This window comes from Callospermophilus lateralis, chromosome 6 (assembly GCF_048772815.1).
Source record: "Callospermophilus lateralis isolate mCalLat2 chromosome 6, mCalLat2.hap1, whole genome shotgun sequence".
Lineage (NCBI taxonomy): Eukaryota > Metazoa > Chordata > Mammalia > Rodentia > Sciuridae > Callospermophilus > Callospermophilus lateralis.
The window spans coordinates 47,707,927-47,720,183 of record NC_135310.1 but is presented as its reverse complement, the minus strand read 5'-3'; the positions used below and the strand labels follow the sequence as shown (position 1 = coordinate 47,720,183).

Genomic DNA, 12,257 nt, shown 5'->3' with positions numbered 1-12,257 from the left:
GAGACAGAGAAAAAAATATTTTTAAAAAATGGAGGGGAGGATCTCATTAAAATGGAAGGAAAACCAATAATATTGAGGAAGAAAATCAAGCAGAAGGGAGGAGAGGAGGACATGGGAAGGACTGGAAAGCAGAATCTACCAAATTAGGTTATGTCCATGTATAGATTGCCAGGATGAGTTCCACATATATAGATAATCATAATGCACTAATTAAGATAATAATAATAATAACAATAAAAGGGAGGTCAGTAGACTAGAGCAATTAGATCAGGGAGAGGTAGAGAGGGAAAGGGAATATACTGGGGAAAGAGATTGAGCAAATTATATTGTACATATGAATATGACATAATGAATCTCACTATTATATGTAATTATAATGTACCAATTTAATTTTTTTTAAAAAAAACTCATTGCCTGAAAGTCATGAGGACTGGACCCAAGAGGTCCTTGTCTGCTGTTCTTTTTCCCAGATTTGAATGGGATGGGTGACTTAATGATTAATAGTTCTCTCCAAGGACATTACCCAAGCAGGACTGCTATAGGAATGAGTTAGCTCTGAGACACTCCTATATCTGGTTAGTAATATCTGGCTTGGCATAGCATGCGTCTGGGTCTCCATGTTCTTATCAGTAAAATGAGAAGCTAGAGCATCGTTATTTCCAAAGTCCTTTTAGATTTAATTTGTTTAAACTAGAAAATGAACTTTACATCTCTTCCCTTGACTTTAGACTCAACTGCATTAAGATACTTAAAGAGATGTCCAAAAAGAAAAAAAAAAAGGTGGTCCTACAATTTCTCCAACCTTACTACATTTCAATGCCAACATGTTCAATGGAAACATGTTCAATCGGGAAAAAATCCTATTAAACTATGGCCTTTGGTTTTATCAACTTAATGTTCACTATAGTTCTATATTTTCATAGTTTTATCTAAAAAGTACAAGATCATAGAAATATTTTATATAGTAAATTTTAAAAAGATCCTGGGTAACAACTTGTTTTTAAAGACCTAGTGAGGCGATGACTATACTGATTTGTTTTTAAGTTACAATTGAACAAAATATTCTTAACCAATCTTTACAAATATGCATGCATATATTGACATATATATGTATATATATATATATATAAATATATTATAGTGAAAAAGAAAAGTAACAATTTAAAAAATTGAATAATCAATTCTTAGTATATCACTATAAATATCAACGTGAACCTTCCTTAGAAAGAAATCAATCAGATTAGTTGATGCTTTAAAATTCAACAGGCATTTTTGTATTGGTTAAAGCATGAAGAGTTTGTATAAAGAACTATTTAAACTAGTTTGAAATAAACTGGCTTTATATTTTACTTCTCCCCTGTGTGACAAAGCCCTCCAATGGTTTAAAGGACATTTCTAAACAAGTTTTGGGGTTTTGTTTTTTTCTTTCTTTTATTTCTAAAGAAACCACCAAGTTGTTAAAACAGATAAGCATTCTGATAACATCAAAACTAAGAAAAACATTATGAAATTACTAAACTGTAATATACACCTTTTAAATTGAACTTTTTAAGAGCAAATTACTTTCCCAGGAACTCTTTCTATCAGAAGTTAGTATGGATAACTTACTGCTCTAAATGCCAGACCTGAATCAATGAATATTATCAAATATGCTATTAATTTATACAGGAAAAAGCTCTGAACACATGAAAAATCCTTATGATTTATTCTATTTCATAAAATTGTGAAGAAATAATATTTAAAGAAATAAGCCATGACTATGTGTTATGGTTTTGGGGGTTTGTTTGTTTTGTTTTGTTTTGTTTTATACCAAGGTTTAAATTGAGGGGCACTTAACAACTGGGCTTTTTTAAATTTTGAGGCAGAGTCTTTTTTATTTTTACTTTATACTTTGAGACAGGGTCTCACTAAATTGCTTAGGGACTCAGTAAGTTGCTGAGGCTTTGAACTTGCGATCCTCCTGCCTTAGCCTCCCAAGCTGCTGGGGCTATTCTTCTTTCAAGGTCCTACTTAACAAATATTCTCAACCAATCTTTACAAATTTGCACACATACGTAGTCCTGTATTTATACAAACAGACACATAAATATAGGATAGTGAAAATAACAAGTAGAAATTATAAAAATGCAATCATCTATTCTTAGTGTATTGTTATAAGATTTACATAAAAATTTAAATTAAAAGTCTACCTTCTGGAGTTCAAACCAAAATCTAATGAGGCTAACATCAGGTGGAGCCTTCCAATCTAACTGCAAACTGGTATTTTCTGGGACTAAGGCATAAGGTTTCTCTGGTGTGTCAAACATTTTGACAGTGACAGGATGACTTTCAGCACACCACATTTCCTTGGAATGGCAGGCAAGAACCTTTATTAAAAAGAAAAAAGAAAAACAGCTGCTTTTCAAAATTTTGTGCTGTAAAATGGTAATAAAAGTGCCCCATACACTCTGTACCTTTAACACATATTGTTGTCCACCAGACAGTGTAGTGACAAGGAGAGCAAGCCTGGCATTTGGAAATTCACTTTGTCTTAGAGGAGTCTCAGGAATTAGGGCAAGATGTGAGATTTCCAGCTGATATCGGACTGACTCTTCAGGTCCATTTGGCTTCTGAGATTTTCTCCAAGATACAAGGAGGCTGGTGTCCGACAACACGGTTGTGTTAATGAGCCAAACTGCCTCTGGCACTGAAATAAATAGCAATGAAGGATAAGGGATGTTGCAACAGCATGGAAAGGTGCAAAGAAGAGAGGAAGTCTTGGTTGAGGATGGTGTCATGGGAGCAGAATGACTAACAGTGTCCAGAAGGAAAGTCAGTCTATTACACAATGGTAAGTTAGCAGGCTGCCTAAGCCTCTTGCCTCTTTCTCCAAATGACTACAACTTTACCTGACTCCAGCTCAAGGATAGGACCCTTCATGAATTACCCAATTTGGATGACTTTTGTGAAAATCATCAAAATATCTGAAAAAATGTTCATCACCTCTTAGAACACTTTTTTTGGATTATAGACTTTTTGTCTTTAAGATAGAGATGTTATGTGACTTTAAATCTCAGTGGGCTCAGTGCAATACACATAGAAAAGAAGTCTTGGTTTTCCTGTCTCCTGTGTACAGAGAGCTGTGAGTACATGGAAAGAGAGCGACACTGTGTGGTGAGACCAAAGAATGAGTTTCTTTGTGGAGCACTATTGATTTTGATGTATCACCTCCTGACTCCTTTCTATTTTGATGAGTTATCATCTTCTTCAGTGGTTAAAATAGAGTCAAATTCTTAAAACATTTTCTACAAATTCATTTTCCTTATTAAACTTAAAAAGGCTCACATAATAATTATTGGTTGGCATTTAGATCAAGAAAAGCATAAACATATACATTATAAAATTTCACTCTAGAAATCCACACAAGTTCCCAACTCACCTATAGAAACCCACACTCACCTCCACTTTTAGTTTTTCCTGAAATTTTTTCCCCCAGAGGTAAATGTTCCAAAGGATCCAAATAATAATTCCTTACAGCTGTATGTATCATATATGTTGAAAATGGTTGCAAATTTTCTATAACAGCTATACTCTCCTGAGACTCCTGAAATTAATTCAAAAATCAATATCTGATTCTTATATTTTATATAAACAAGCAGAAATTATTTACACAAAGATAAAAAGGCTGATTTATTTTAAATTCTGGATTGTTCATGATAATGCCACATTCCAATCTACAAAGACCTGAGTTAATATCTCCACAAATAAATGCCAAGTGATTGTCATTTTGTGAAACAACTCATTTCACATAGGAAACTATTTCCTAAGTATGACATTAGAAATTCAGCAGGAGGAATACAAGTGAATACAGTAAAATATAAAACTGTATCATCTAATCATTCTTAGAAATAAATTTTAAGAGGGTAAAAAGACATCCCTTAATGATTCTCAATTTTGATTGTGCTTTGGAATCATCTAAGAAATTTTAAGAAAATACTATATCTGTGTTTCACCCACAGATATCCTGATAGAATTGTGTGAGGTAAAGCCAAGATTGAGGACCCATCTTAGTCAAAGTGAAGACAATAAGACTAACTCCAATAAAGGAAATCTGTTCAAAGCCCAATTTTGATCAGCCAAATGATTTAATCTCTTTCTGAAACAACTTTTAGAAATGTGTAAAAAAAAAAAAGATTAGAACACAAAACAAAAAAAGTAACAAAGAATCATGTATGAATGGCTGAGCAGACAGTTTTGAATGTCCAATAGAAGAGGATTACTTTGACCTCTCGAACTGGTTAAATCAAGCCAAGCACGAAGCAATTATACATATTGGGTATGTATAATGTCATCACTAGAACTATTGAAACACTAATGCCAATGATGGAATAAATATTGCCTATCAATTCATTCATTCAAGAAATATTTACCAAATGCCTGCACAGTGCCAGCTCTTATGCAACTGCTAAGGATACAATGGTAATTTAAAAACAGACATAATTCCTCAGATCACTGCATTTCACAATATGTAGGATATATAGACATAAATATAACATACAAGTTTATATTACATAAATGCTATGGAAAAGAAGCATATATGGCAATATTCTTTCTGTCCAATTCATTTGTTACTCCTCAATCTTCAATCTGCTGTGTAGACCACAAAATCAAGTCTCTGTCACTCTCTGGAGATGAATAGTCAGGGAGGGAGCAAACCCCACTTTTCAGGACACTCAGGAAACTATTACTATGACAATCCATCAGCTGGCCGGAATTAACACATTTCCTAGTAACCTAACTTACTCCCAGACAAGAAGACTAGAATACATTGTTTTGATGAATCATCGACTGTAAGAAGTTGTATATGGGAAATGCTTCACTATAGCTAATAGTTTTACATTTTAAAAAGACATCTTGTGCAAAGCCCAAAACCACTAGCTCTAATCTTACCAGCATTTTATACACCAGGTCAGAGCTGTTTTTCCTGCCATTCACTTCTGTATAGTAAACCAGGTATGTCGGTGTAGGACTGGTGATGCCATACCAAGTAAGATTTGTCTTGGCTGGAGGTAATCTGATTGTGAGACTGGTGTTAGTGGCATTAAGTATAGTTGGTCCTGAAATATCTGAAGCTATAGACAGAAATGCTTTATCTAAAATAAAAAGAAAACAAAGATGAGATATATGTAGAAGAGAAACAGCAGACTTATTTAGCATTAAGGATAATATCAAAGGTTAGAAAGAAATTTGTAGAATATACATAACTTTTGTTAGGAAGGATAAGCATGAAAATGCTTTGGAAATAATGTTCTCTTTGAAGAAACAAAAAAAAAAAAGCTCCATCTCAATACTGTGTATGGCAGACACTGTTAGATTCTACCCAATATCATCCTCCTTTTCTTGAAACTCACTCATATAAAGTTGTTTAAGGTGGCATGCCCAGAGGGAAAACTCAGTTTCTGAATCTCAGTAGCAACCTGGGCAAGCCCTGGCACACTCTAACCCTTCAGATGGAAGATGGGCGTCTGCTCTATGGGTCATCCAGAGCAGCAGTTATCTCCGTCACAATAAAGAGTAAGCATGCTGTTACATGCCCCTGCCCTTCACCTTCTCCCTGTCCGGGATGCAGATATAATACCTAGAGGAGCAACAGCTATTTTGTAAGAACTGACTAAAAGTCATGCAAAAGAAATCTGTGGAAAGACAGAAGTCCAGGTGCTTGATAGCATTGCTGCCTGAACACCACATACAACCGAACATGCTATACCCTGCATAACTCTGGGAAGAACCATTCATGGAGACTACAGTGGGAATGGGAATGATATGCTCTTGACCAGTGCAGTGGCACAACTCCATTGCAAACTCAGTAGAAGCCTAAAAATATCATGTTTTCAGCTGGGGATATAATTCAGTTGGTAGAGTGCTTGCCTCACATGCACAAAGCCCTGGGTTCAATCCCCAGCACCACCACCAAAAAAAAAAAAAATCATGTTTCCATAACTTGAAACTGAATGCAGCTTCTAATCCAACCACTTTGATTAATATGCAAATTTTGATTAACATAAAATGCATATAAAAATACAGTGTGATCAAAGATAACACAAATGCAAATAACTCCAAATAAGATTTTATATAAAGAGTTAGCTAACTTTTTGACTAATGATCCATGGTACTTTGCAATCTGGCTCCTGGCCTCTGTTCTACCCTATATCTGATTATGCAAGTCATTCTTCAACCCAATCACATTATAAATATTATGGTTCAGTGCTGAACTTCCACCCAGAGAGCCCTTCACATTGGCTGTCTCCTCAGTTTGGAAGGAACTTCCCCACCTAGGAACCCTTACTTTGGGCTCAGTTCCTACATCATCTCTCCTGGGAAGCCCTGTCTGTACCCTCATTCAGGTGAGAGTCTCTCTCTTCTGTTCCCACCACACCCCTTATATTCTTCCACCATAGAACTAGCCACATTTGGTTTGTTTTGCTTTTCCTTTGGTGTTTTATTTCTTGACCACTAGAATGTGATGTTTCTTGGACTAAAATTGTATGTAATTTATCTTTGTCCCCAGGATGGTGCTTGGCATATTTTAGGTACTTAATAAATGCTGCCAATATCTATGAATTTGTGTTATCAAAATATAAAATGCATCCTTTACATTCAACAAGAAAATGAGGGGGGTGAGGGGAGTATTTAAGTGCCAATGACTTGATCAAGCTTGCTCCTTCACTTCCTAACTTTTTGACCTTGGGAAGGATACTCTAGCTATTCTGTAAATGGGTAATTATCTATTCCATAAATACTTATATATATATATTGCTTTATCCCTGAACATTGTGAGGATTTTTAATAAATGGTAGTTATTATTATCTTCATTATAAGCTATTAAAAACCAGAGGAACTAATGCTAGCCTGATCTGGGGATTCCAAATACAACTCCCAAAATGCAGAAAAGAGTGTGTAAAGTTAAAACTATCTCAAAAATTTCCAGGAATAGGGAATATGTAAGAAATCTGTGAACTTAACTTTGAAAACAATTGGAAGACATGGGGATTCAAAGAAATAGAACTTTATAAAGTTACAAAATGATCCATTATCCAATTCAATTAATATTTATACAATAGTATTTATTCATTTGTGCTGATTTCTGGTCTAAACCGGGAATGGGATATTCATGTTAGCCACCAGAGTAATAATGTTTCAAAGGTGATGGTATTTTTGTCATTTAAAAATTTTTGTTTTAAAACATGGTGGTACATACTGAAGTGTTGTAAATGTCATTCAGGACCAGAAAACAAGTAATTACTGTTCATTTTCTTTGTAACAGGGATTGAAATCAGGGGCACTCAACCACTGAACCACATCCCCAGCCCTATTTTGTATTTTATTTAGAGACAGGGTCTCAATGAGTTGCTAAGCACCTCACCATAGCTGAGGTTGGCTTTGAACTTGCAATCCTTCTGTCTCGGTCTCCTGAGACGCTGGGATTATAGGCATGCACCACCGCACCTGCTCTTCTACTTTTTTAATCCTGTTCATTTTGAAGATATGAAATGCCTCAGGCTCAAAGGGAGCAAAGGAACTGGTAATTGCTTAAAATTTCCAGCAGATGGAGGTAAAGTACCCTTAATTATGTACCAGGAAAACAGCAAAACAAAGTAGATGGCTTTTTTTTTTTCAAAGAAAATAATACATCATTATATTAATCTTATTTTAATGAGTCCTCGTAATGAAAATTCACTTTACATTTAAGACTGTTTAAGTGTAGGGGTGTGTGTGTGTGTGTGTGTGTGTGTGTGTGTGGCAACTGTTATTCAACTTCAAACAAATATCACGTGTACTTTTTAAAATAGACTTTATTATTGAGTGCAGTTTTAGGTTCACTGTATGATTGCAAGGAAAGTACAAAGATTTCCCAGTATATGTCCCCACACATGCACAGCCTCCCCCATTAGAGATACCATGGTTAGATAGTAGTTTTATTGTCCTAAAAATCTTCTGTACTGTCTATCTCTTCCTCTCTCACCCCTAGCCAGCACTGATGTTATTACTGTTGCTATAGTTTTTACTTTTCCAGTAAAAACATACAGTTGTAATCATACACTATGCAGCTTTCCAGATTGACTTCTTTCATTTCTATGTATATAGCTTTTCTTCATGTCTTTTCATAACTTCATAGCTCATTTCTTTTTAGCTCTAAATATTTTACCTTAAGGTCTATTATCTATTCTGAGTTAATTTTCATGAAGGGTATAAAGTTTTTGTCCACAGTCATCTTTTTGCTTGTGGACATCCAGTTGTTCTAGCAGTTTGTTTAAAAGACCATCAGTTCTACACTGCATTGCTTCTGCCTCTTGTCAAAAATCACTTGATCATATTTATGTGTGTCTATTATCTGGGTTCTCTGTTCCTGATTTATTTGCCTATTCTTGCACCAATACCACAGTGTCTTGATTACTTTAGCTTTATAGAAAGACTTGAAGTTGAGTAGTGTCAGTCTTTGAACTATGTTCTTCCCCTTCATTATTGTTGCTAGTCCAGGTCTTTTACCATACCAAATAAGCTTTAGATTCAGTTTATCTATCCACAAAATAAATGGATGGAATTTTAATGGGATTGCATTGAATCTATGGATCAAATTGGAAGATGTGCCATCTTGACAACATTGAGTCTTGCAGGACATGAACAAAGAATATCTCTAACATTTCTTTAATCCTCCTTTGATTACTTTTATCAAAGTTTAATAGTTTTCTTCATGTATCTCTTATATATTTTTTGTTAGATTTGTACCCAAGTATTTCATTTTGGGGTATGTTAATGTAAATAGTAATGCTTTTAATTTCAAATTTCACTTGTTTGCTGCAGAGGAAAACAAAACTTGTTTTTTCATATAATGTCCTGCAAACTTCATAAAATAACATACTAATTCTTGAAACTTTTTTTTTTTTACCAAATCTTTCAGATTTTCTGCATAGGTGATCGTGTCAGAATTATCTTTTCCTCTCTAATCAGTTTGATTTTTATTTTGTTTTCTTGTTTTATTGCATGTTGGGTTGAAAAGAAGGAGCAAGAGGGGACATCATTGTCTTGTTCCAGATCTTATTCAAAAAGCTTCTAGTTTCCTACATTAAGTATAATGTTAGTTGCAAGTTTTTGTAGATAGATAGATAGATAAATACTCTTCCTCAAATAAAGAAAGAAATTTCCCCCTTTATTCTAGGCTTACTAAGAGTTTTTAATCATCAATTAGTGTTGGATTTTTACAAAAGGCTTTTTCTGCAATTATTAATATGATTGTGTGATTTTTCTTCTTAAGCCTGTTGATGTGGTAGATTGCATTAATTGATTTTCAAATATCAGATTTGAATAAACGGGATAAATCCTATTTGTGTCATATGATTGTTTTATATATCATTAGAGTTAATTTTCTAACACTTTGTTGAGGATTTTTCATTAATATTCAAGAGAGATATTTATCTGAAATTTTCTTTTGTCTGGTTTTAGTGTGAGGGTAATGCTGACTTCATATAATAAACTCATTCTATAATATACATGAAAGAATTCTCCATTTCTATCTTTTGAAATAAATAGTGGGGAATGGTATAACTTCTTTTTCTTTTATTTTTGTATTTTATTTTATTTTTTTAACTTCTTTCTTAAATGTTTGGTAGAATTCACTATTGAAACTAACTGGGTCTGGTGCTTCTGTTTTCAGTTATTATTGATTCAACCTCTTTAAGAGATATAATCCTATTCAAATTGTCTGTTTCTTCCTGTGTGTTTCAGCAGATTGTGTCTTTAAAGGAATTGGTCCATTTCATCTAGGTTATTAAATTTGTGGGCATAGTCCTGCATAATATTCCTTGGTTATCCTTTTAGCATTAAAAGGATCTATAATAATGTTCCCTCCCTCGTTTATTTCTGATATTAGTAATTTGGGTCCTCTCTTTCTTAGCCTGGTTAGAGGTTTATCAATCATTTTATTTTCCTGAAAAACTGACTCTTGATTTAATGGATTTCTTGTATTTATTTCTTGTTTTCTGCTCTAATTCTTTTTATTTTGTTTCTCCTACTTATTTTGGATTAAATTTTCTATTCTTAGTTTCTTAAATTGGAAAGCTATTGTTTTTCCAAATCTCTTTTCTTCTCAAAAATAGATATTTGATCCTACAAATTTTCCATTAAGCACAGCTTTTTCCTGATTCTCAAAAATTTTGTGTAGGTTGTGTTTTTACTTTCATTTAGTTGAAAACATTTCAGCATTTCCCTTGAGATTTCTTCTTTAGCTTGTACATTATTTAGAAATGCATTTTTAATCTCCAACCATCACTCTGTTATTGATTTCTAGTTTAATTCCCTTATAGTGTGAGAATAGATATTGTGTGATTTCTGTTCTTTTAAATTTTTCAAAAGTATGTTTTATAGCCGAGAGTGTGCTTGATCTTGATGAATATTGAATGTGAGTTTGAGAAGAATGTATATTCTGCTGCTGCTGAATGTAGTCAATAAATGTCCATTATATCCAATTAATTGATGGTGTTGCTATATTTAAATCTATACTTGCTGATTTTCTTCCTGGATCCATTGATTTCTAATAGATGAAGACTGATGTCTGCAACTGTAATATTAGGTCATCTATATTCCTTTGTGAGTCTATCAGTTTTTGTCACATGGATTTTTGACATATATACATTAAGGATTGTTATGTTTTCTTAGGAAACTGACCTATTCATCATTCATTATTCAAAAATGCATTGGTTAATATCCACGTGTTTATACAGTTTCTGTACTTTGTGTGTGTGTGTGTGTGTGTGTGTGTGTGTGTGTGTGTTGATTTCTATTTTTATTCCGTTATGATCAGATAAGACACAGGGTATGATATCAGTTTTTTTATTTGTTAAGAGTTGCTTTGTGGCCTAAAATATGGTCTGTTTCGGAGAAGGTTCCACGAGTAGCTGAAAAGAATGTGTATTTGGCTGTTTGGGGATGAAATGTTCTATAAATGTCTATTAAGCCAAATTGATTATATATATATATATAATTAGATCTGAAGAGTCTTTACTGAGTTTATGTCTGAAAGACCTATCTATTCATGAGAGAAGTGTGCTAACATTACCCGTACTATTGTACTAGGGTCTATTTGAGTCTTTAATACAAATAGTGTGTGTTTTGTATAATCAGGCATACCAAAGTGTGGGGCATAAATATTTACTATCTTTATATCTTTTTACTAGATTGTTCTTTCCACCAGTATAAAGTGACCTTCTTTTTCTCTTCTAATTAATTTTGGCTTGAAGTATGTGTTGCTAGATATGTGAGTAACTGTTCCTGCTTGTTTTGGGATTCTATTCACATGATATGTTAATTTCCATCTTTTCATTTTCAGCCTGTGGCTCTCTTAGTGTTGCAAACAACATATGGTGAGATCTTCTTTTTTAAAATCCATTCTGCCATCCTGTCTTTTAATTAGAGAGGTAAAAGCATTTACATTCAAGGTTAATACATATTTCTTAATACAAGAAATATGTATTAATTTCTGCAATTTTTATTTATTTCTAATGTTTAAATTGGTCCTGTTTCTCATTTTCCTAGTTACTCTTCAAATGAGATATGTTGATTTGTGAGTTCTGGGTTTGGTTGTTTGTTGTTTTTTCCTTCTGTGCAAAGTATTTATGTGTTTTCTGTAGTGCTGGTTAGGAGTCATGCATTCTTTTAGTTTCTGTTTATCTTGGAAGGTTTTTATTCCATCTTTGATTTTGAAGGATAGCTTTGATGGTTATAACAATTTTGAGTTCTTTGGGGGCTTGGAACACATTATTCCTATCCTACTAGATTTTAGAGTTTGTGCTGAGAAATAAAAAGTGATTTTGATTGTCTTGTTTCTAAAAGTGAACTGACATTTTTCTCTTGAGGCTTTTAAAAATTCTATCCTTGTCTGTTTGTGAGGCATTTTAGTTATAATGTGTCGTGGAGTGTTTGTTTCGTTTTGTTTTTTGTTTGTTTGTTTGTTTGTTTGGTCTGTTTGGAGTTCTAAATGCATCTTGTATCTGGATGTCCACTTCATTACCAAGGTATAGAAATTTTATTATTTCCCTGAAGAGATCATCTCTGCCATTAGCCTGCATCTCACAACACTCTTCAATTCCAATGGTTCTTAAAATTTGGTTTCTTAAGTTTCCAGATGTCTTGTGTATTCTGATATTGTTACTTATTTTCTTTTCTTTAGTACTGTCTGAATGTTCAAGACCTGCTCCAAGAACTTGTGTCTTCAGCATGGTCTA

General features: G+C 33.5%; 1 protein-coding gene across 3 annotated transcripts in view; it reads right to left on the bottom strand.

The window, feature by feature from the left end:
- Positions 1 to 12,257, bottom strand: part of Ros1 (ROS proto-oncogene 1, receptor tyrosine kinase) — a 125,531-nt gene that overhangs the window by 37,745 nt on the left and 75,529 nt on the right. For all 3 annotated transcript variants that reach the window (XM_076859793.2, XM_076859794.2, XM_076859792.2), the window contains 4 exons: positions 4,930 to 5,132; positions 3,439 to 3,583; positions 2,454 to 2,686; positions 2,190 to 2,366 (listed from right to left, as the gene is read on the bottom strand). In XM_076859793.2, coding sequence (XP_076715908.2) covers positions 2,190 to 2,366; positions 2,454 to 2,686; positions 3,439 to 3,583; positions 4,930 to 5,132 — 758 coding nt within the window. The remainder of the gene's footprint in view (positions 1 to 2,189; positions 2,367 to 2,453; positions 2,687 to 3,438; positions 3,584 to 4,929; positions 5,133 to 12,257) is intronic.